The sequence below is a fragment of the Chiloscyllium plagiosum genome, unplaced genomic scaffold (assembly GCF_037043375.1).
Source record: "Chiloscyllium plagiosum isolate Xiang-an unplaced genomic scaffold, Cpla_swu_hap1 HiC_scaffold_20, whole genome shotgun sequence".
NCBI classification, from domain to species: domain Eukaryota; kingdom Metazoa; phylum Chordata; class Chondrichthyes; order Orectolobiformes; family Hemiscylliidae; genus Chiloscyllium; species Chiloscyllium plagiosum.
In genome coordinates this window covers 31275046-31299947 of record NW_028270158.1, presented here as the reverse complement: position 1 = coordinate 31299947, position 24902 = coordinate 31275046, and the positions used below count along the sequence as shown (strand labels likewise).

General features: G+C 43.0%; 1 protein-coding gene and 1 long non-coding RNA gene across 2 annotated transcripts in view; one reads left to right on the top strand and one right to left on the bottom strand.

The window, feature by feature from the left end:
• The window catches only part of usp31 (ubiquitin specific peptidase 31), a 139441-nt gene extending 122919 nt beyond the window's left edge, over positions 1 to 16522 (bottom strand). Inside the window, exon 1 of the mRNA XM_043711666.2 lies at positions 14887 to 16522. Coding sequence (XP_043567601.1) covers positions 14887 to 15597 — 711 coding nt within the window. The 5' untranslated portion in view covers positions 15598 to 16522. The remainder of the gene's footprint in view (positions 1 to 14886) is intronic.
• Positions 16110 to 23019, top strand: LOC122560714 (uncharacterized). The gene is made up of 3 exons (XR_006314790.2): positions 16110 to 16246; positions 20117 to 20258; positions 20378 to 23019. It is a non-coding gene; the product is annotated as an uncharacterized LOC122560714 (long non-coding RNA).
• The last annotated feature ends 1883 nt before the right edge of the window (positions 23020 to 24902 follow it).

The following is a 24902-nucleotide window of genomic DNA, read 5'->3' as shown; positions in this document are numbered from 1 at the left end:
AGAACAAATCTTTAAAAAGAAACTCAGAAGCTCATATAGATCAGTAGGCATAGAAGCGACATATGAACAGGATTTGGAGTAAACTTGAATGTGGTCAGAGGTTTAAATGAGATGATGTTTAAACAGATATTTAAAAACCTGCTTGGATGGTTACTGGAGGCCCTGTATCACCACACAATGGGGAGAGGCAGATACTCTGGTTCGTAAACAGCAAATTTTGTTTTAACTGGCACCTTTGATAAACTAGTAAAAAATTATATACCTCAAAATTTACTACATTATCCTGTCTGATTATCATACTTTAATTTATCTCAATATACTTACACTTGTTCAATCAAATGGCCATATAAAATATCAACAGTTGATTCAATTTCGAGTAAATTTCTCCTCAATATCACAATCTATCACGAACAGTCAGTTGAGGATGTGAGTGAAAAGACTGTCTGCTGGTAAGTTTTATTTAAGGCGAAGTTGCATTATTATTTAAGTGATTTATGCTGCAAATATAAGTATAACAGTGATGTGTATATCCTATTACTTAGCATGGTTTTTACATTGATTACCTGGACCTCTTGATTATCCAAAATATTTGATGAATGGCACACTCATGATCGCATAGCTGCCAGTTAATAAAACATTCTCTGTACAAGAAAAGGTGAAGCAGAACTAATCAGTTTGCTTGTGCATATGATTGTGCCACACATGAAAATAATTTTCAGAATAATACAGCATTTGAAGCAGAGATATTGGAGACACATGAGCAGGCACCACATAAACATCTCTTCTAATCCTTTTCCACATCTCTGCCTGTATAAGCTTTCATTTATTTCTATAGAATAGGTTTTGACCTGCCCACAGGATATCCTTTTAAATGTGCTCAGTGAAGCAACCAGGAAATCAATACCTGTTGGACAATTTCAGACAGTCGTCATTAAAACCACATTTCTCATGACTCGCAGGTTACTTCGCTGTTGATCAGGTGTTGATAAACACCTCCACACACTCCACTTTACTGACATCACTATTTATTGTGTCCATACACATAATGCAAAACCACAAGACAATAAATCACTTTGCAACATACTGATCTCTTCAGCTGAAAGATGCGACTTAACAGTTTTCTCTGACAGTAAATGAGCACCACCCTCCCCATGGGATCATATTTCCAACAAGACATTGAACCGAGGCCCCATCTGCCTGCTAATTTGGGCAGTTGTGGCAGCCATTATTGCACTTTCATGATTCTCTGAAGCTGCACTAAAAGACACTGCAGAGCTGTGACAACAAATACATAACTTGTTCAAACCAAATGTTAACTTTAGAAAAAAGTACTGTTAAATAGCCTCCCATAAATTAAATTGCACAGAATTAAACATACAGTTGCTAAAATGAAAACAAAACTGCCATATTCCCATTCTGGGCAGTGGCCCAGGTTCACAACTTTGCTACAGCTAATAGCTCATCAATAGTCTTCAAAATAGTTCACTTTTCTTTCACAGACTAGTTTCTGGACCCAATTTTGGTTTCAGTTAATGATTATACATTCAATGTTGTAGCATGGCGATTGACAATTAAATAATCTAGTCTCAAGAGGAAAAGATAAACAAAGCTTGAAAATTACAGTGCTCAGCTGCATCTGAAAAACTGCAAGCGGAGTCACAGTACAGACATATGGGTCAAAGTAAAATCAGCAAATTAGCTCCACCTTAACAAATATTACAATCCATGACATTTTAGCACAACTCAAATCAAAATATACCACTGGTTTTAAATATCAAATTCTTCTTCACCACACAACATTCAGGACTTCAAATCTATGTCAGCTAAGAGCATTTGAAAAATTAGCAGCAGTAATTGCTAACACCAAAGGTCACGTGCAGTTTACAAAAGTATTTTCCAAGTATGCTTGTGTATACAGCATTTAACTCAGTAAAATGCCCAGCTGCAAATTTCAGAGCAAATGTCACTCCTCAAAAAAATTGCCTCCCACCTCCCAAGACATACAACTGTTATGCAATGAGTATGACAAATCATGTGAAACTGAATATATGGGCAATCCAGTTATGTTACAATAGCATGCCTTAAAAATTAAAAGGTGATATAATACAAACAAAAGCAATAGTCATGACGACTGTACAGGTGATCTTTCTTTAAGAGTCACACAGCACGGAAACAGATCTTTTGGTCCAACTCATCCACACAGGCCAGATATCCTAAACTGATTTAGTTCTATTTTAGAGAGTTTGGTCCATATCCCTTTAAACCATTCCTATTCATGTACCCAGATTCCTTTTAAATGTTGTAACAGTACCAGCCTCCACCACTTCCTCTGGCAGCTGCTTCCATACACACACTACCATCGTTGTAAAAAGGTTGCCCCTCAGGTCACTTTTATATCTTTCCCCTCTCACCCTAAATCTATGCCCTCTAGTTTTGGGCTCCCCCTACCCTGGGGAAAAAGACTTAACTATTCACCCTACCTATGTCCCTCATGATTTGGTAACCCTCTAGAAGGTCACTCTCAACCTCTGACACTCCAGAGAAAACAAATGGCCCGATAAACGAATGGCGTGATGAGGAAAAATACTTTTGCACAATGACTGATGTCATAGCAATTACAGAAATGTAGCTAAGGGATAGAAAGGATTGGCAGCTTAATGTTCCAGGATACAAATGCTACAGGAAGGATAGAATGGGAGGCAAGAGAGGAGAGGGAGTGGCGTTTTTGGTAAGGGATAGCATTACACCTATACTTAGGGTGGATACTCCCAGAAGTACATCCAGGGAAGTTATTTGGATGGAACTGAGAAATAAGAAAGGGATGATCACCTTATTGGGATTGTATTATAGACCCCCTAATAGTCAGAGGGAAATTGAGAAACAGATTTGTAAGGAGATCTCAGTTATCAGGGCAGGTGACTGAGGTGTCAGTGGGGGAGCACTTTGGGGCCAACTACCATAATTCTATTAGTTTTAAAATAGTGATGGAAAAGAACTGACCAGATCTAAAAATTGAAGTTCTAAATTGGAGGAAGGTTAATTTTGACGGTATTAGGCAAGAACTTTCAAAAGCTGATTGGGCGCAGATGCTCGCAGGTAAAGGGATGGCTGGAAAATGGGAAACCCTCAGAAATGAGATAACGAGAATCCAGAGACAGTATATTCCTGTTAGGATGAAAGGAAAGGCTGGTAGGTGTAGGGAATGCTGGACGACAACAGAAATTGAGGGTTTGGTTATGAAAAAGAAGGAAGCATATGTCAGATATAGACAGGAGAGATCGAGTGAATCCTTAGAAGAGTGTAAAGGCAGTAGGAGTATACTTAAGAAGGAAATTAGGAGGGCAAAAAGGAGACATGAGATAGCTTTGGAAAATAGGGTTAAGGAGAATCCCATGGGCTTTTACAAATTCATTAAGGACAAAAGGGTAACTAAGGAGAGAGTAGGGCCCCTCAAAGATCAGCAAGGCAGCCTTTGTGTGGAGCCACAGGAGATGGGGAGATACTAAACAAGTATTTTATATCAGTGTTCACTGTGGAGAAGGACATGGAAGATATACAATGTGGGGAAATAGATGGTGACAGCTTGAAAAATGCCCATATTACAGTGGAGGATTTGCTGGATGTCTTGAAATGAATAAAGGTGGATAAATCCCCAGAACCTGATCAGGTGTATCCTAGAAGTCTGTGAGAAGCTAGGGAAGTGATTGCTGGGCCCCTTGCACAGGTGAAGTGCCAGAAGATGGGAGGTTGACTAACATGGTACAATTATTTAAGAAAGGTGGTATGGACAAGCCAGGGAACTACAGACCGGTGAGCCTGACATTGGTGGTGGGCAAATGGTTGGAGGGAATCCTGAGGGACAGGATGTACATGTATTTGGAAAGGCAAGGACTGATTAGGGATAGTCAACATAGCTTTGTGTGTGAGAAATCATGTCTCACAAACTTGATTTGAGTTTTTTGAAAACGTGACAAAGATGATTGATGAGGGCAGAGCAGTGGATGTGATCTATATGGACTTCAGTAAGGTGTTTGACAAGGTTCCCCATGAGACTGGTTAGCAAGATTAGATATCATGGCATATAGGGAGAAGGAGCCAGTTGGATGCAGAACTGGCTCAACAATAGAAGACAGAGGGTGGTGGTCGAGGGTTGTTTTTCAGACTGGAGGCCTGTGACCAGTGGAGTACCACAAGGATCGGTGCTGGGTCCACTACTTTATCATTTATATAAATGAGTTGGATGTGAGCATAGGAACTATAGTGGACAGTGAAGGAGGTTACCTCAGATCATAACAGGATCTTGATCAGATGAGTCAATAGGCTGAGGAGTGGCAGATGGAGTTTAATTTAGATAAATGCGAGGTGCTGCATTTTGGGAAAGCAAATCTTAGCAGGACTTATACACTTAATGGTAAGGTCCTAGGGAATGTTGCTGAACAAAGAGACCTTGGAGTGCAGGTTCATAGCTCCTTGAAAGTGGAGTCGCCGGTAGATAGGATAGTGCTTTCCTTGGTATGCTTTCCTTTACTGGTCAGAGCATTGAGTACAGGAGTTGGGAGGTCATGTTGCAGGTGTACAGGACATTGGTTAGGCTACTTTTGGAATACTGCGTGCAATTCTGGTCTCCTTCCTATCAGAAGCATGTTGTGAAACTTGAAAGGGTTCAGAAAAGATTTACAAGGATGTTGCCAGGGTTGGATGGTTTGAGCTATCAGGAGAGACTGTTTTCCCTGGAGCGTCGAAGGCTGAGGGGTGACCTCAGAGATTTATAAAATCATGAGGGGCATGGATAAGATAAAATGACAAAGGCTTCCCTGGGGTGGGAGTGTCCAGAACTAGGGGCCATAGATGTAGGGTGAGGGGAAAGATATAAAAGAGACCTACGGGGCAACTTTTCCAAGCAAAGGGTGGTGCATGTATGGAATGAGCTGCCAGAGGAAGTGGTGGAGGCTCGTACAATTACAATATTCTAAAGGCATTTGGATGGATATATGAATAGAAAGGGTTTAGAGGGATATGAGCCAAATGCTAGCAAATTCACTTAGGATATCTGATCAGCATGGACAAGTTGGACCGAAGGATCTGTTTCCATACTGTACAACTTTATCACCCAATAAAGATTGTTCTCAATCTTCTGATCAGTCACCAATAGGCCCAAAGGAGGCTAACAACACAGTGAAGCTTGTGAAGGTGGGAAGGAAATGAAAAGGCACCTGTGTGTGAATCTTTTTGCGCGCACGCACGCTTCAGGGGTGCAGGTTTAGTATTTAAAAATGCTGCATTTCTATCAAAACTTTCCCAATCACAGGATATTCCACAAATGCTTTACAGCCAACTGCATACTTTTGACATCCAGTCACTTTGATAATGTTGCAAATGCACTTATAACCCTTCCAGCCAAGACATTTCGGTAATAGCTGTGATGTCAGGAATTGAGATTGGCCCTCTGCGTTCCTCAGCTAAAGGCTATTAGCAGAAACATTTTTCCAGTGAGTAGATTACACTGAGAAGTAATGCAATCAGCTGTCAGCCTTCTTTACGCTGCCAAGTTTGCAAGAGGTACAAAACTGAACTTCTTTAAAAAAACTTATTACAGAGGAACATCGATCATCCAAAGGACACGTCTGGGGCATATTCCGTTTGGACAATCAAATGCTAGATAACATAGTTTAACCAAGCATAGGGACCTTGCGATCTTGCCAAATAATCCGATATTCAGATAATCGAATGCCAGATAATCGAGGTTCCTCTATAGTTGATATGTGAAAATTGAACAAATCCAAATCATTTTCAGAATCTTGAAATTCATCCTGCCTACATACACCCAGTTTTCAGAGCACAGGTTCAGGGAATTGAAGATGTACATTCTTAAAATGTTGAGAGTAAGATTCACTTCAAGACTTTCAATTAATCCTGAATGGTGCAATTCTTTTCGCTTTGCATACTGTGGCTTTTAAATTGCACATTTCAAAACCCCTGTACCGATATTAAGTGGGTGAGGACAGGGTTGATGTCTGCTCCAACAATTATAGGACTAAATCAGTCAAAACAATGTCTAGAGTCCAGGTGTGCATAAAATAACTTTGGTGAAATTTGGTGGGATAGGTAATACCAGTGGAACCTGACCCCATTACAAGTCAGCAAATTTTGTAGGGAAAAATACAGTGTTTTCATTCTCCGAAGTTGTAGATTGTAACTCATTTGCTCCATCATTCAATGGCTGGGTACCCTGTATCACTCTCACTCCATAATCTTTGCTCCCTTTAGCCCCAAGAACTATAGCCATTTCCTTCCTGAAAACATTCAATGTTTTTAGTGTCAACTATTTCTGTGGAATTCCACAGGCTCACCACCCTCTGGAAGAAATTTCTCCTGATCCCAGTCCTAAATGACCTACCCCATATCCTTAGATCGTGACCTCTGCTTCTGGACTCCTCAGTCATCAGCAACATCCTGTGACTACTTTGACTGGTCAGAGTTAAAAATCGCACAACACCAGGTTATAGTCCAACAGGTTTATTTGGAAGCACTAGCTTTCGAAGCGCTGCTCCTTCACCTTCAAAAGGGAGTGCTTCCAAATAAACCTGTTGGACTATAACCTGGTATTGTGTGATTTTTAACTCTGACCACCGCAGTCCAACACCAGCAACTTCAAATCTTGCCTGGTCCTGTTAGAATTATATAGGTTTCTCCAGTGAATGGACCCCTAACCAAACCAATCTCCATGGGGTTCCACAGGTGACTAAAGAATCAACCATGGTTTTCATTGAATAATCTATAGCCAAAGATCTTATCATTGATGAACACCCCTATTACCCTCTTATGCCATGTGCTCTTAGACTGTGCTTCACTACCTTCAAGATTTATACATACTTCAGCTTCATATGAAAACTAATAGCTTAAAACCAAGTGCTTCTTATCCACATTACACCAAAAAATAGTTAACTGCAATCTTAAATCAGTGTAACACCAGAGAGCAGTGTTGCTTGAAAGGTGAGAACAGTTTGTTTCCTTTTTCCTTGTTGTCTTCTTCCCTCTCCCAATGGATCCAACTCATTGCTGAAATACAACTTCCTGGGAACACTCCAGTTTCTACCAATTTCCATGGCAAAGGCAGATGGTGAGCACTGACAAAATGAGTGACCCAAGGGACACTCAAATCCTGTCCTCCATCTGAAGCGCTCCTGTGCACAGCCAGAAATGGTAACTGGACATTGACCAGGAACAACAAATAAAGCAACTCTCAGCCAGCTAAGGTAAACTTTAAATGCCTCAATCTACTGAGCTAAGATCAGACTGACTCAATCAAACCCGTAAACCTTACTCACGACATGGTCGATGGGCTCAATACCTTCACAACACAGCTACATGACAAAGGTCCAATGCTACTTTCCAACGAACATCAGGATTTGTACAACACTTGCTACTAATTAGCTGGAAAGGCCACCAATATTTTTGACGATGGGATAACAGGGAAGAGATACACAAGAGCAAATTTAATGAAATTAGAGATGCAAAAACTATATACAGTAGTGAAAATCAGGGAGAAGTATGTTTAATCTTTCTAATAACACTGGAATAATAATGGTGTAAAAAGACAGAGAGGGGGCAATAGTTTCTACAGCATTTGGGACAATTTTCTAAACGGCAGCAAGGAAAGAATTACTGCTGCATCTGATTCAAGGGAGCAAGAGGGGCTAAGTGGACTAGACTACAGCTAGGGAACAGTGATCACAGCAGATCATATGTTTTATGTTAGCTATAAGAAAAGAAAGTGAATAGAGTACTTAACTGGAGGGAAATCAATTTCAGTGGGCTGAGATCAGGTCTGGACAGATTGGAATAATTGATGGGTTAAATTGCAACAAAACAATGGAATGCCTTAAAGAGGTAATAGTTCAGGACAAAGGGGTAAAATAAATTTGGGCAGCAAAAAAAAAAGCTCCTTGCATAACAACAGAGAGAAAAATAAAGCAGAAAAGAGTGCATGACAGATAACACATACAAGATTGTTAACACAAATGAGATCCAGTATAAATATTGACCAGAGGAAAAATCTGAAAAGATGAAACAGAGACAAAGAGAGACACAGACAGAATGGCATAGTGGCATGCAGTCAAAAGTCCTCAACAATGACTCTGGATCCCCTGAAGTCGCATGCCATCAAATCAAACATGCATAAGGAAGCCTTCTACTGATTACTAACCAGCTGGTGAGATATTAAAAATCACTTGGAAGTACAGAGCGTATGGCAAGGGCACAGAACCTACCCTGGTAGGGAGACTTCAGAGTTCATCACTTAGCAGCACCATTAGGCACCAAGATGGTCAAGGCCTAAAGGACAAAGCTGTTAGACTGGATCTGTGAATGGCGGTGAGAGAACCAATGAAAAACATACTTAACCTTGTTATCACCAATCTCCTATCACAAATGCACCTTTCCATGACCATTTCTGTAGGAGCAACTACTGTAAATAGCCTTTGTAGAGGTGAGGCACAATCTCCACATGGAGCATCATGTGGCAACAACACTATACTAAATGGGATAGATTTTGAATAGCTCGAGCAATTCAGACTAAACATCGATGAAGCACTAAGTTATCAGCAGCTAAACTGAACTTCAATGTAATCTGCAACCTCATGGCCCAGGAAATACCCCACTCCACCATCATCATGAAGCCAAAGATTAACCCTGGTTCAAAGAAGAACACATAAGGGCATGCCAGAAGTGCTAGCCATACCTAAAAATGAGGCATCAACATGGTGAAGCTACACCACATAACTACTTGTGTACCAAACAGCATAAACAGCAATGACGTAAAGCTAAGCAATTTTGCAACCAAATGATCAGATCCAAGCTCTGCAGCTCTACTGCATCCAGTCATGATTGGTGGTGGACAATGAAACAACTCACTGCAGGAAGTGGCTTCACAAATATCTCATCCTCGATAATGGGGAAGCCCTGCACATCAGTGAAAAAAGTAAGGCTGAAGCATTTGCCAAAAATAATCTTCAGCCAAAAGTGTCAAATGGATAATCTCTTTCTGTTTTCTCAGGAGGTCCCCAGCAGCACAGGTGCTAATCTTCAGCCAATTCAATTTCTGGATGTGATATGATATAAAGCAACAACTGAAGGCAGAGGATACTATGAATGGTGTGCGCCCTGGCAACATTCTAGCAACAGTACTGAAGAAGTTGTAAGTTTGCTCAATGAGTTGGAAGGTGTTTGTGTATCTTGGTGGCTAGTTTTCTGCCTGTCTAATGTAGCGGTTGTTACAGATCTTGCATGGTATTTTGTAAACGACATTCGTTTTGCTGGTTAGTTCTTTAGTGTCCTTTAGGCTCAACAGCCACTTTTTAAGTGTGTTGGTAGGTTTGCGGGATACCATTATGCAAAGGGTCTGAGTAGTCTGGTAGTCATTTCCAAGATGCCTTTGATGTAAGGTAATGTGACTGGAGTTTTTGGGCATGTTGTGTCTGCTTATTTGGGCTTGATTAGGAATCGGCAGACTGGTGTTTGTTGGGTACCCATTCTTCTTGAATACGCTGTATAGTAGTTTTCTTCTGCTGCTCGTAGTTCCTGGGTACTGGAATATATTGTGGCCCTTTTAAATAATGTCCAGATGCAGTTCAGTTTGTGTGTGATGAGACAATTGCTTCTGTAGTTAAGTATCTGGTCTGTGTGTGTTGCTTTCCTGTAGACGCTGGTCTGAAGTTCTTCACTGTGACATCTAGGAAGGGGAGTCTGCTGTTGTTCTCCTCCTCTTGTGAATTTTATTCCAGTAAGGATATTGTTGATATTGTAGGTTTCCTTTAATTTGTTCCATTTTGTGATGACAAAGATGTCATCCACATAACAAATTAGAGGAAACCTACAACATCAACAACATCCTTACTGACATAAATTTCACAAAAGAGAACAACAACAGACTCTCCTTCCTAGATGTCAATGTGGAATGAACAGTTAATGGAGAACTTCAGACCAGCGTCTGCAGGAAAGCAACACACACGAACACTAACTAGCCACCAAAAGATATGACCCACTATCACTAGTATCCTTACACACAGGCAAAGAAGGATACCACTTCAACTGGGATAATATAACCATCCAAGGACAGGCTAAACAGAGACACGTATGGCAATTCTGAGAGGCCTGGCATTCAAACCAGAACTCCATCAATAAACACACCGATTTGGACCCCATTTACCAAACTCTGAGAAAAAGAACGAGAAATGATATCACCCACCTTAAGAGACCAAGACACACAAATAGAAAGCTGGACATAATACCAGCGCTTCACTGGAGGCGCACTGATGTTACCTAGCATGGTGATGAAACATCTGAAAACAAACCTTTCGGCTAAGTGAACAAACTTACAACCTGAGCTATAAATCTTCTCAAAAATTACATAGTACTGAAGACTTGTGCTCCTGAACACCTCCAGCCATCTGTTCCACTGTTCTAGCTAGAATACTGGCATCTACCCTGCGAATGTGGAAAATTGCCCAGGTTTGTCCTATGCACAAAAAGCAGGACAAATCCAACCCACCAATTACTGCCTCATCAGTTTACTTTCAATGATTGGCAAAGCAATGCTATTGACGTTTCGGGCATAAGCCCTTCTTCAGCTTATGCCCGAAACGTCGATTCTCCTGCTCCTTGGATGCTGCCTGACCTGCTGCGCTTTTCCAGCAACACATTTTTCAGCTCTGATCTCCAGCATCTGCAATCCTCACTTTCTCCAAAACATGCTATCAACCAGCACTTGTTTAGCAATAATTGGCTCACTGATGTACATTTTGTGTTGTGCCAGTATCATTCATTTCAGCCTTGGTCTAAACATGGACATAGCAGCCAAACTCCACAGGGGAAGTAAAGTCAACTGCCCTTTACATCAAGGTGCCCTAGCAAAATTATAACCACTATTCAATTAGATCCATCACATATCGACCAGACAAAACAAGGACAGTTGATTTCCTCACCTAAAAGACAGTGAACCAAATGGGTTTTTCCAACAATCAACAATAGTTGAATGGCCATTATGAGACTCTTAATTCCAGATATTTTTCTTGAATTCAAATTCCACCATCTACCATGGCAGTTCTCAAACTCAAACCCCAGTACATTTCCTGTATCTCTGAACTAATAATCTCACCAGGTCAATGCTTCCTCTTATAAATCATTTTCCTACTTTTCTGGATGTTGCTAGTAAATTCTAACTCGAGGGAATGACAAAACTGAAAATCATATAATTGCAGACTAGGAGACAAAGCACAGTGACAGCTTGTTCTTTTGTGAAATAGGTGCTATTTAATCCCAATCACATTCATCCCTGTAATACCCATAGATTTGTACTCCTGGTTTGCCTTCCTTCTTTCATATTCCTTACACATGAACTCATTCAAAGGTTTGCCGCACACATCACGATGTGTACCAACTCCTACTTAACCATCACTCTTGTGCTCACTGACCTACATTGAGCCTTTGCCAGAATGGAATTCATCATCGGTTGCAGTGAAAAGATGCTGAGAATAACATTATGTAATCATCAAGCTGCAAAGGTGTATACGAATACTTGATTAATGCAGCAGTTTTGTGACATTACACAATTCCCAAGGAAATTTTACAACCCAAGGGAAAACTACAGACAAAGAGACTCACGTATTCCACAACAACTTGCAGTTAACTAGCACATTTAATAAACTTAAACATCTCAAGTCACCTCTCAGGAATGTCAAACAAAACCGTGATGCAAAGCCATGCAAAATATTTGACTGGATGACCAAAACGGCCTTCCTAACCTGCAATCTTCTTCCGGACCTCTCCGCCTCCACCCCACTCTGGCCTATCACCCTCACCTTGACCTCCTTCCACCTATTGCATTTCCAACGCCCCTCCCCCAAGTCCCTCCTCCCTACCTTTTATCTTAGCCTGCTGGACATACTTTCCTCATTCCTGAAGAAGGGCTCATGCCCGAAACGTCGATTCTCCTGTTCCTTGGATGCTGTCTGACCTGCTGCGCTTTTCCAGCACACATTTTCAGCTCTGATCTCCAGCATCTGCAGTCCTCACTTTCTCCTAAAAGATTTTTTTTGCCTAGTGTCTTGAAGGAACGAGTGGTTTAAGGTAACTGGCAAGGCAGCTGAAGCAGCAAAACTAATGGTAAAGCAATTAAATCGGAGAACACATAATAGAGTTAAAAGGAGCCTTGAGATCTCAGAGGGTTACAGAGAAAGGGAGGGATCAAGGTCATGGAACATGAGAATTTTAACATTGCTTCCTATTCTGGCAAAGCCTCAATGTAGGTCAGTGAACACAAGAGAGTGATGGTTAAATAGGAGTTGGTACACATTGCTACGTGTGCAACAAACCTTTGAATGAGTTTATGTTCAGTGAGTATGGAGGAAGATGGAAGGCCAGCCAGGTGTGCACTGGAATAGTGAACTCTTTGGCTTTAATGAGGGTATCAGTAGCAGGTAAACTGAGACTGGGCAAAGTAGGACAGTTTATTTGGGCGGCACGGTGGCACAGTGGTTAGCACTGCTGCCTCACAGCGCCAGAGACCCGGGTTCAATTCCCGCCTCAGGCGATTGACTGTGTGGAGTTTGCACGTTCTCCCCGTGTCTGCGTGGGTTTCCTCCGGGTGCTCCGGTTTCCTCCCACCATCCAAAGATGTGCAGGGTCAGGTGAATTGGCCATACTAAATTGCCTTAGTGTTAGGTAAGGGGTAAATGTAGGGGTAGGGGTAGGGGTATGGGTGGGTTTCGCTTCGGCGGGTCGGTGTGGACTTGTTGGGCCCAAGGGCCTGTTTCCACACTGTAATCTAATCTAATCTAAGTGGAAATAGCCAGTCTTAGTGACGGTGCAAGTACCTGCCCTGAAGATCCTCTCGGAAAAAAGAACCTAATTTAGTTTTTTCCTGCAAATAAGCGAGATAGAGTCTGGCAGTTAGGGAATAAAGTTTACAGCTGCAACCAAAGAATGGTTTCCCATTGCTTCGTTACATTGATCTTCTAAACAATCAGCACTTATGCTGCACGGCAAACCAAAGAAACAGGAACGGTTGAGAGAGGTTATAATGGAGGTAGAACTGGATGTCAGAGTACATGTAGAACTGAATTTACATTCTGATGATATCACTGACAAGTAATATGTAGAGGGGAAACAGAAGGGGGTCAAAGATAGAAAACTGGGTAATACCAGAAGGAATGCTATGGGAATGGGAATGGGAAAGGAAGCCATTGTAATTTGATAACTATCTAATTGTAGCCAAAGTAAGAATGGAACCAGCAAGGCAGTGTCAAAGGAACATAATGTGGTCAGCAATCTTAAAGGCTGCAGATGAATTGACAAGGATGATATGGTTAATTTACCACTTCAGAAATGATTTACCAGGACGCTACAGGAATGCAGGGTTTGAATTATAAGGAGAGGCTGGGACCTTTTTCACTGGAGTGGAGGAGGTTGAGGGGTGACCTTATTGGGGCTTATAAGATGATGAGGGGCACAGATAAGCTGAATAAGCAAGGGTCTTTTCCCTAGGGAGGGGAATGTCAAGGCTAGGGCACAATTTTTTTCTGAGAGAGGAGAAAGATTTTAAAAAGATATGAAGGGCATTTTTTTTTTTACAGTGTGTGGAACGAACTTCCAGAGGAAGTGGTGGATGCAGGTGCAGTTACAATTTTTACAAGATATTTGGATAAGTGCACGAATAAGAAATGTTTGGAGGGATATGGGCCAATCACAGGTCAGTGGGATAGGTTTAGTTTGGGATTGTGGTTGGACCGAAGGGTCTGTTTCTGTGCTGTACGACTCTATTATAGGACTTTGATAATGACCATCCACACACATATTTCCACACTGTCACAAGGGAGAAAATCTGATTCAGGGATTCAAACCTGGAGTTCTGGGAAAGATGGGCATAATAGGAGACAATATGTTCAAAGAATTTTCAGAAGTCAGTTCCATTGATCACAGAAAACATTCTGCCATACACAATCTCAACATGTGAAACGGAAAGTTTGCGAAGTTTGATCACCCCAAGCCACATATTACAGATATTTTCAAATCAACCTGTTCAAAGAAAGTATTACATACATCTGGAACAGACGGGAAGTATTACAGTCTTCCTGACAGAGGAAGTTCTGGATACAGAAGAAAACGGTGGAAATGAGGACATCCTCCATTCCCCCAACAGCGTTCAGTCCATCTAGAGAATAAAATTAATACTGTCGAAGTGAGCAATGCTTTGAAATCAAAGTAGCCTTTTCAATCAGGACTAGCTATTGAGAATGTACGTGCGCATGTGTGGGAGGGGTCAATCCTAAACTTTTAACATGAAAGAAATTCAGATTTAGAGAATGCTAATCACATCCTCAAAATTCCCCCATACTTCCAAAGTTCAATCACGACTGAGCGCTAGACAAATGTTGCAACCAATCTGAACACGATATCCCACAAACAACAACGAGATAAATAAATGTACAAGACTTCTGTTTTCTTGATGCTTGTTACTGAGGGTAGCCAATATTCCGAAGTTCCCGAAACAAAGACAAAATACTGCACTAAGCTACTAGTCAAGAGAATTCTGCGGGGCATCTTACAACAGCAGTGTCAGATGCCCTGAAGTCTCGATATACTAATGACAGTCAAGCTCTCTCCTAACCGGGGGAATTAGAGGCAAGCAGGATGCATGATTCCTTGTTTAAAGCTATCAAGAACCATCAAAACTAGTAACCAGAAAATCCTGAGTCACAGGTGAAACTGGCCAGTTCACTGTCCTGATTCATTTTAAAATCTTAAGAATCCTCTCCTTCCCCAATGATAGTTTTTCTTTTTAAAAAAATCTGTTTACAAAGAGCTTCGGGGGTGCGAAGGCTGTCCTACCTTGAATTCACGGCTGAGCTGTGGAGTGTATTCTGCAGTCCAGAGTGCTCGGACCAGAGAAGCGAGCTGTTCAGTGACCTCTCCTCTCATGTCTGCCTGGGGTCTCGATCGGAATAAAACTCCGTTGGATTTGCAAGTTTTGTCCAGCTCTTCCTCGTCCTCTGCCTCCCGGCGCTGGGTCTCTGCCCCTTCGGAGGGATCGGGCCAGCCGGGCGGCCGCTCCCGGTACTGCTCCAGAGCCAGGAACTCGGCGAAGAGTTCGGTGTTGCTCAGGCACTGAAGCACGGCGTTCATGAAGCAGGTGTTGCCGTGGTTCTTGAGGCCGGCCACGCCGGGGGGCTGCCAGCGGTCCCCAGACAAGCCGCTCTCGGACGAGTCGCTGTGGCCGGCGGCCGCGCACCGGCCCGCGGCGACCGCGGCCGGATTGATGCCGCTCATCATCATGATGATGGAGGAGGCCGAGGAGACCACCCCGACCCCCGGGCCCAGCCCGATGCCCAACCCCATGGCGGCGCCGGCCTCGGCCGCTCGGAAATTCTTGAAGCCACCGTCGTCCTTGTCGTCCTCAGCCGCCTCCTCGGTGCCGAAGTGTGAAAGGGTGGACAGAGTCTTCAGCACCCTGCTCATAAAACTCCCGACCGACCGTGCCGAGCCCCGCCGGAAAAGTTTCTTACTGAAGGACTTTTTCTCCTTAGCTGCCGCCTTAGACATGTCCCTAATCTCCTCCAAAAAAAACAATCGCTGCGAGGAAAAGCTGTACGGTGGATTGGAACTTCAACACCTCCTCCCCAAAAAAAGTGCAACGGCAAGAACGCTCGCTTAACTTGTACCTTTCTTCACGTTGTATTAAAAAAAGTGATTCATTTGCAATTTGAGAAACTTTTCCAAATTGCAGTTTGAAAACGTTCTAAAAATTTGCGATTGAAAGAAAAACAAAGCAACGATTTGTAAAATGCAACTTAAAAAAAGGGAGACTTTCAAAGATGCAAAAGGGGGAAAAGTGTTCAGATTTGCAATGCGGTGAGTGAAAAGGGGGGGCTGGGGTTGGGTGTATTTCGAGGCGATTATTTTCTTTGTCCCCCTCCCCTCCCCTCCCCTCAATGGGCGGATGGTGTTGTTCGTTCAAACGGTGAGGGTGAACTTGCAGCGGCCCGGGGGTGTCGAGTGCGCGTGCGCCCCGGCCGGCTGGCCGACCCCGTGCTGACCCCCCCCCACCCGGGGGCTGCTGCAGTCTGTCTCAGTGAGGCGCTCGATCCATGAGGCGCCGCTCGGCTCGGCTGCCTGCCTCCCTCCCTGGGCCGGGAATCGGGATCGGGATCGGGATCCACATCGCCCCTGCAGCCGGGCGGAGAATGCGTGGGTTTGTGTATTTTTTTTCTCTCTTTCTCTCGGTCTCTTCCCCCTCCCTGTTCTCCTCCGCGTTCGGTTCACTCCCTCAGCCCGGCTGGAGATTTAATTCGACCCGCTAGAAAGCTTGCCGGCGGCATACGGGCCGACTGCCGGAGCGCACGCTCCGCGGCCGGCTCATTCTTCGCCGCGAGATGCCGGTGTGCGCCGAAAGCCACCATTCACCGCCCGCCAAGGCCTTGCCACTTCAGCGCGGTGCACTCGCGCCGCCCAACCGTCCTCCTGAACCATCGCGCGGGGGGGGCGGGGCCGCTTCCTGGTGGGCAGTGTCCTGCCACCGTTCACTATGGCAACCACCGCGTCCTCGCCCAGCCGCCCCTCTGATTGGCTTCTCTAACTGTACCTGTGCGTTTGCTTGGGTACAGGTTATGTCAATCACCTGCCCCGCCCTGCGGCATTGAGTTGAAGCAATTTAAAGGGGTAGGAAATTCATTTAAAGGGAAGGGCACATTGTGGAAAAATGTTTGACAATGTTATTTTCTTCCAGCACAACATTGTAAAGGTTCTTTCTGCAATCCATGTTACAGCGCTTCACAACATGCTCCTCAGATTCTGGGTCTGTTTTCCTCCCATAAATCATATGTTGATTGCAGTTCCGAGGAAGGCTCAGGGGACCCAAAACATTAACTTTGATTTCTCTTCACAGATGCTGCCAGACCTGCTGAGCTTTTCCAGCAACTTCTATTTTTGTTTCCGATTTACACCATCCGCAGTTGTTTCTGTTTTTATGCATTTATATAGAATCTTTAACATTGTAAAGATACCATTCAAATTAGACATTACGTCAAATGAAGAGATTTTAAGACCACAGAGCAAAACATGGTCAAATGGACAGGAGTCAACAAGTGCCTTAAGGGTGAAGAGAAAGAGAAAGAAAGCTGGAGGGAGAGAATTCCTGTGTTTGGAGCATACACAGCTGAAAGATGCTGTAAGATAAATCCTCGCTGTAGCTATTTTCCAGCATTTGGCCCATATCCCTCTAAACCTGACCTATTCATATATCCATCCAGATACCTTTTAAATGTTGTAATTGTACCAGCCTCCACCACTTTCTCTGGCAGCTCACTCCATACATGCACCACCCTCTGTGTGAAAAAGTTACCCCTTAGATTCCTTTTAAATCTTTCCCCTCTCACTGTAAACCAATTGTTACGACACGGGGTAAACCCCCCTGCTAATTTAAAACTGCAACACAGAAATGATTTAAGTCAAGAATTATCCCAAAGGTCGCTATTTAAAGTAAAAATTAACCACTTTATTGCTTTTCTTATTCAGCCTCTAGCTCTAGCTCAAACCCTCCAACCTTTACAGCTGCAATATGACCTCCCAATTCCTATCGTCAATGCACTGACCAATAAAGGAAAGCATACCAAATGCCTTCTTCACTTTCCTATCTACCTGCGATTCCAATTTCAAGGAGCTATGGACCTGCACTCCAAGGTCCCTTTGTTCAGCAACACTCCCCAGGATCTGACTATTAAGTGTATAAGTTCTGCCCTGACTTGCCTTTCCAAATTACAGCATCTCACATTTATCTAAATTAAACTCCATCTGCCACTCCTCATTTTGGTGTAAACTCCCATCCGACAGATTTTCTTCCATCGTTCTCTTTCTTGAAAGTGGTCTGCTGGACTTGTTGAGCCTACTGTAGCAGAGTTTAACAACAGTAGTCTCACAAGGAAAGGTGTTTTATTGCATAACAGCTAGGTTCAAATTGTGTTGATATAATAGAAATTTTACTGAGACTATGAGAAGACCTCGTCTTACACCTTAGAATCCATGTGACATCATTATAGTGACAGTGCCTAATGCACTCCTCAGCATTAACTCTTTCAGGTTTTCAACCCCGTCATTCCTCCAAACCTTTTGCTTATTATTAACGTTATACGTTTTGTATATAATTACATCTGGGTGCTCCGGTTTCCTCCCACAATCCAAAGATGTGCAGGTCAGGTGAATTGGCCATGCTAAATTGCTAACTAGTGTTAGGTGCATTAGTCAGGGGTAAATATAGGGTAGGGTAGAGGAATGGGTCTGGGTGGGTTACTCTTTGGAGGTTCGGTGTGGATTTGTTGGGCCGAAGGGCCTGTTTCCATATTGTAGGGAATCTAATCTAATCTAATTTACTACCAACCCATCTCCCCAAGTTCCTGATTTCACAAATTCAGCAGTCTAGAAGTTTTGCTATCCTCCCAGGATATAATATGTTGAAACTTGGAAGATTAGTAGGTTTTTTAGTTGAAGACTCTAGATTTGGGTTGAATTTTTCCTTTTTTTGGCAGTGTTTTTTAGTTTGAGATTCATGATGGGCAGTCAACTTGGCCTGTGTTGACTTTTCTCATTTATTCTTCCTTTCCTCACCTCATTAATTGTGCAATCAGCTTCTATGTGCCCAGATCGTGGAATTTAGCAGCAGGAAAGACAGCAGGACTCGATTAATGACATTGAAACCTTGACATCATATTTAAACTTCAGCTCCTTAGCACATCAGATGCCAGGAATTGGCATTCATACTCTGGTTCTGAACAATGATCCTGAATAATATAGTCCAGAAAGGCAAGTTAGCTCCTTGCTTTGCCAGCAGAGACCCGGAGGTGCTTGTGAACATGATGGTCAAAAGAGGGGAGTGTTTTTTCTTGCTGACTGGCAAGGATAGCCATGCTACCAAATGCAACCAGCCTAAACCGAGGTAATAGTCCAGGTCAGTCTTGTGTCCCAGGTTAAAAAAAAAACACCTGGCAGTGGACAAAAGAGTAAGTGTTACCATCTTCTCTGCTATCTCGGGAGTTTAATTTAGATAAATATGAGATGCTGCATTTTGGGAAAGCAAATCTTAACAGGACTTATACACTTCATGGTAAGGTCCTATGGAGTGTTGCTGAAGAAAGAGACCTTGGAGTGCAGGTTCATAGCTCCTTGGCAGTGGAGTCGCAGATAGCTAGGATAGTGAAGAAGGCGTTTGGTATGCTTTTCTTTACCGGTCAGAGTATTGAGTACAGGAGTTGGAAGGTCATGTTGCCGCTGTACAGGACATTGGTTCAGCCACTGTCGGAATATTGCATGCAATTCTGGTCTCCTTCCTATCGGAAAGATGTTGTGAAACTTGAAAGAGTTCAGAAAGGATTTACAAGGATGTTGCCAGGGTTGGAGGAGTTGAGCTATAAGGAGAGACTGAATAGGCTAGGGCTGTTTTCCCTGGTGCGTCGGAGGCTGAAGGATGACCTTACAGAGGTTTATAAAATCATGAGGGGTGCAGATAGGATAAATAGACCAAGTATTTTCCCTGGGGTAGAGGAGTCCAGAACTAGAGCGTAAAGGTTTAGGGTGAGAGGGATAAGATATAAAAGAGACCTAAGGGGCAACTTTTTCACTCAGAGGGTGGTGCATGTATGGAATGAGCTGCCAGAGGAAGTGATGGAGGCTAGTACAATTGCAACATTTAAAAGGCAACTGGATAGGTGTATGAATAGGAAGGGTTGGGTGCTGGCAGGTGGGACTTGATTTGGTTGGGATATCTGATCAGCATGGACAAGTTGGACCGAAGGGTCTGTTTCCATGCTGTACATCTCTATGACTCTATGACCTCACACTCACAACGTCGCCACTATTCACGCTAATACTACGAGTGCATGCTCCTCTCATAAGACTGGAGGATAATAACTCTCACATTGCATGCATCGTGTTCACTCAATGCCACTAGACTGCCTCATCCTGTTATCTGAGTTTCTTACTTGGTGAAAACATCTATCCTCCCCAACATCACCACAAATACCTCTCCCATTCACTTCAATGATAATCAATCCTTCCCTTTGTGACATTGCAGGAAAGATTTCTCACAACTGGGCAGAAAAGCTAAAGACTGGCGGCATGGCAGCGGGCATTAGGTTCGTCACCTCCTGTGAGGAAAAGGTACTGGGGGGAACTGTTCATTTGGAGATGCAAGACCTTCATTAGCAACCAACCAAGTGAGCTTCATTGAGCTATGCTGCACCATTCTCCTTTTACCAACAGTGCTAGCTTATTTTTATCCAGAACAAGCTTGGAAATCTTTTATGCAACTAACTTCAACTCTTCTCTTATACAGGGACCAGTGGAACCCAGCAATCTACCTGGAGAAAGAGACCAACACTGGAAATCCTTCACTCTACTTCCACCTCTGAGGAGGAAGCCACTCAATTCATTCAGGGTTAAATGACAAGGCTTTCATCTGCATCCTCCAGAAGTTCAGAGACTTTGATCTAGGTTAATAACATTTGACGAGCACATTACTGACCACAATACTGTTCAAGAGTTGTTGCATCATTGCATTCTCACTTTCAGCTTTTCAAGGGAGCACACTGCAATTCAAGCTGGTCAAGAAAGTAAGAACCCAGGTCTCTGGCATTCAGTGGACCTCCAATGATGAGGCTCCTGCTCAACCTGAAGCAGATGACCATTAACGACTTTGGCAAAATGTACAGAGAGAGTTAGGAACATCAGACAGGCTTGTCAGGGCCAATTCATAAACTGGATTGAAGGTGAAAGGAGTCCACCAATGTTATCAGTTTTCTTCCAGTTCCAGCATGCATGCAGCTAGCTGTCTCCATCAACAAGTCCAGCATGCTCACTCTGCCAGATATACACACAGACCCACTGCACTGCTCAGCATCATTGGCAGACAAGAGGAATACAAGGGACCTCAATCTCATAGGTTGGTGCCAACAGATGCCCACAGGGAGGAGGATCCACATAAGGACTCCCATAAGCTTCCTCTCCAGATACTACAGACTCTTCGCTCACTCTTCCTCCCCCCTTGTCTGTGTTGGTGAAGCCTGCATTAGTCTAAGCCAAGGAGGGGGAGCCCGCATCTAGGCAGGACACTGTCAGCAGGCCTAGTCCTTCTAGGCGCAAATACCCCTGGGCCAAGTCTTCCAGGCCAGTAAGACCTATTGAGGAACAGGCATCTTCCACCAGCTATGAAAGCCAGGACTGCACGTCATGGTTGTGGGAGGGTAAAAAACAAAAAAAAAACAACTGCCAAGACATAGGTGCTCAGGTGACACAACAGTGTAAATAATTTTACACTTTTGGAAAAATGTGTTCACACACACACCAAAAATGTCTGCTGTACTCATTTTGTAGCTGTTATGTCTGGTAAAGTCTCACCCATTTAATGTCTTTTTCAGAAATCCCAAAATTGAAAGAAGGTGTAATCAACAAGTATTATTTATCTCTTACAAGCAACCAACTCCTTTTTCTGTCACATTGCTGACTGCAGCCAAGGCATTGCATTTTAAAGCAGACAACACTGACGCTTAAAAAAACTTTCTAATTTGTGGTCGGCTCTGCCCTACATAGATCGTCCACACCTATACTTACCCTATGAGTGACAGGACTCAATTAGAGATGATTCCACACGTCTCTGAAGATGTTGTTGCATTCTAGCTTTCAGCTTTTCAAGGGAGCATATTGTCTTTGAAGCTGAAGTGCTGCACAATGGGAAGTTCATGTTTCCACTGTCCCACCTCCCCCTCCCCACCCCCCCCAATTCAGTGGTCCTTTGAAAGAAACTGCTCACAGCGCAACATCTCTCATCCTCCAGGATGCTCAAATGTTTGATGAGTGGCACGGTGGTTGGCATTGCTACCTCGCAGCACCATGGACCTGGATTCAATTCCACCCTCAAGTGACTGTCTGTCTGTCTTCCTGTGTCTATGGAAAGCAACTTTGCAGAATTATGCAAGTTGTAAGTATCCCTGAGTTCAAAAGTGGGGCCTGAAGCGTTCAAGTGATCTGTGAGTTGGTCTGAAAGTAGCCCTAATGATGTGGCTGCAATAGGGTTAATTTTTCAAGGAGGTAGAGGAGATTCAGAAGCTGTATAGAAATGAGGCAAGATTCACTAATAATGAGATGCAAATATAAGAAAATAAGATAGTTGCTATTTAGTAGAGAACCCAGCGTTTAACTCTAAGGGGAAAATTGGGAATTTTTCTTAATGTTGATAATTTAATTTTAAATTTTTACTAAATCTTCCCAACTTTCCTGCCATTGCCCATGTTTCTTGAGAGTACAGAAAATACTATTGTTTGCTTCTGTTCTTGAAAGTGTGAAGTCTGAAAAACCCCTTTAAATTGGAGGAACGTTTAGCACTTGGATCTCCATTGCTGATGGCATCTTTCTTGATGAAGCAGGAGTTGTTCCATTTTAATATCTGGAGGACATTTGCTCTCATGAATTTGGTTTGTGTTGAATGGCTATCCTGTTAAAACAGGTACTTTATTTTTTATGCATTTTTGGTCTTCTTGACAGTATCCTCGATCCCTGGGTCAAGCAAATTAATCTTGACTATGTCCTGATTCCATGACATTGGTTGTCCCATCTCAGTGTTGGCTTCAATGGAGTTGTGTGTGCCACACCCTCAGTTTAGCAGATTTTTAATTTCAGTTTACTGACAAACCATGAAGTACACAGAGTTTTCATTTCAACTTGTTCATTAAGTTTTAATACATTTTTTGCCTACACTAGTTCCATTACTGGTGAAATCAATATGTTACACTCCTCTGTTATGATATTTTGTCACTGAGGATTATTCCTGGGGAGATAAAAAAAAATTATCTGTTTGAACATCTTCCCAGTCACCTCAGCATCTGACATAACTGTGTGTTCACCAATGTATGTTACACTTTGTTACATCAATTAAAGATTTGTCAGTTAACTCAAACAAACTAAATGATTGATTTTGTTTTCTTGCAAGGAGAAAGTGAGGACTGCAGATGCTGGTGTCAGAGTCGAGAGTGTGGTGCTGGAAACGCACAGCAGATCAGGCAGCATCTGAGGAGCAGAAGAGTTGACGTTTCGGGCATAAGCCCTTCATCAGGAATCCTGATGAAGGGCGTGTGCCTGAAATGTCGATTCTCCTGCTCCTTGGTTGCTGCCTGATCTGTGCTTTTCTAGCACCACCGTCTCAACTTTGTTTTCTTGCAAATCTTGTTGATCCTTGTAATCAAAACTCTCTTCAGTATTGATGGCAGTGGTAAACATTTCTGATTTGTAGAGTAACAGGATTTCACAATGAATTATGAAATCTTCAATATCTTTGGAAATCCCCAACCATCACACTGTCAGCCAAGCTCTCACTCCACACTTGGCAAACCAAACTGTTCCTGGTGCAACTTTCCCAGGACATCTTCCCAAAGTGACTTTGGAATAGTTAGTCTTCCATCATGCAGCAGATTGTGAAAACCATTGAAACGTGTGTCAATTGCCAACACACTAAACGTTTGACCTGACCGTTCTTCAACACAACATCAAGGAATGCTGACACATCTTGGTCACTCTTTCTCTCCATCATATTTGGAGCAGTCCGTTGTTTCTCTCTTGTCATTATCTCTAATCAATAGTATGAAACAAATTTCTTCTGCCAACATAGATAATTTCAAAGCGTTCTATCTTTTGTTTGGGTTCTGCCATAAACATCTGAAACCCTATGAAATTCTCTACTAGTTTTCCCTGGACCAGTTGTTCAGTACACAAATTTCTTTGACTTGTTGTTCCTTGACTGGCTGACCCTAGACCAGTAGTTTCTTCACTGAATTAATTTAACTCCATCCAGTATTTGAAGATATGCATACCCAAGAATACAAGTTCTTGATTATGAAGAATGTACAAGCTCTCTAGTATCTGACACCACATGTGTTAAAGAATAACTTGTACCAGTCCTTTAAATGCTATACTTCCCGCACCATGTCGTTCATAGAATCTCTAAGTTTGGAAACAGGTGTTGTGGGGAAAAACACCAGTCTTGGAGTCAGAATTGGGGTTCAATGACAGAGCTTGTTGCACAAGGAAATACTGGAGCTCTGGGGAGAGAACAAAACCAACAGCACAGTGGTCAGCTGCGAGTCTTCTCTCGATCTGGAGCACATGTCACGAAACTTCTATACCCCTTGTGATGCAATAGGTCAGTGATGAGATTATTATTTTTGTAATAGGGTTTGTTTATGGCAATCATTGCAGAATCATTGATAGTTTCGATACAGTCCTTGTCAGTACTAGCGCAGCCTTTGATAATTTCTGTGTGGTCATTGTCAGTTTCAGTGTCTGCATGGAAATCTACTGCTGTAGTAATGGGCGCTAATCGCTCTTCCTGAGAAGGATGATTACTGCAGCCCTGGCTATTAGCATTTCGTATTGAGTCTGTATCAAGCTGTTAGCATTTCTATAAGAGGTGTCTGGACCCAGACACTTGAGCGGGCAGTATTTGTTACTCATGTGTATTCTTTCCCCCACCTGCCTTAGCTGGGTTGTGAGTGCATTGTGCTGGCATTCTGGTGGCCCCAGACAGTGTATGTATCTGCTCTGCTGTTTCTCTCCATATTGTGATCCGATGGCCATCTTGTGTGTCATGTTGGTCAACTGATGGCTCAGCGACATCTTGTGTGTCCATGTGCCTAGTGTCACCCTGTCCCATGCCATCTCCCTCTTCACTCCCCACCACCCCCCCCCCCTTTGTGTCAAGAAGGCGACTTCAGATATCTCCTGCAGACCACCCAATTTAAATGTAGAGGTAGGTCAACTCTAGGAGCTCTCCCTTCTGAGGGTATCATTGTGTGCCACTTTCACTGGGGGCT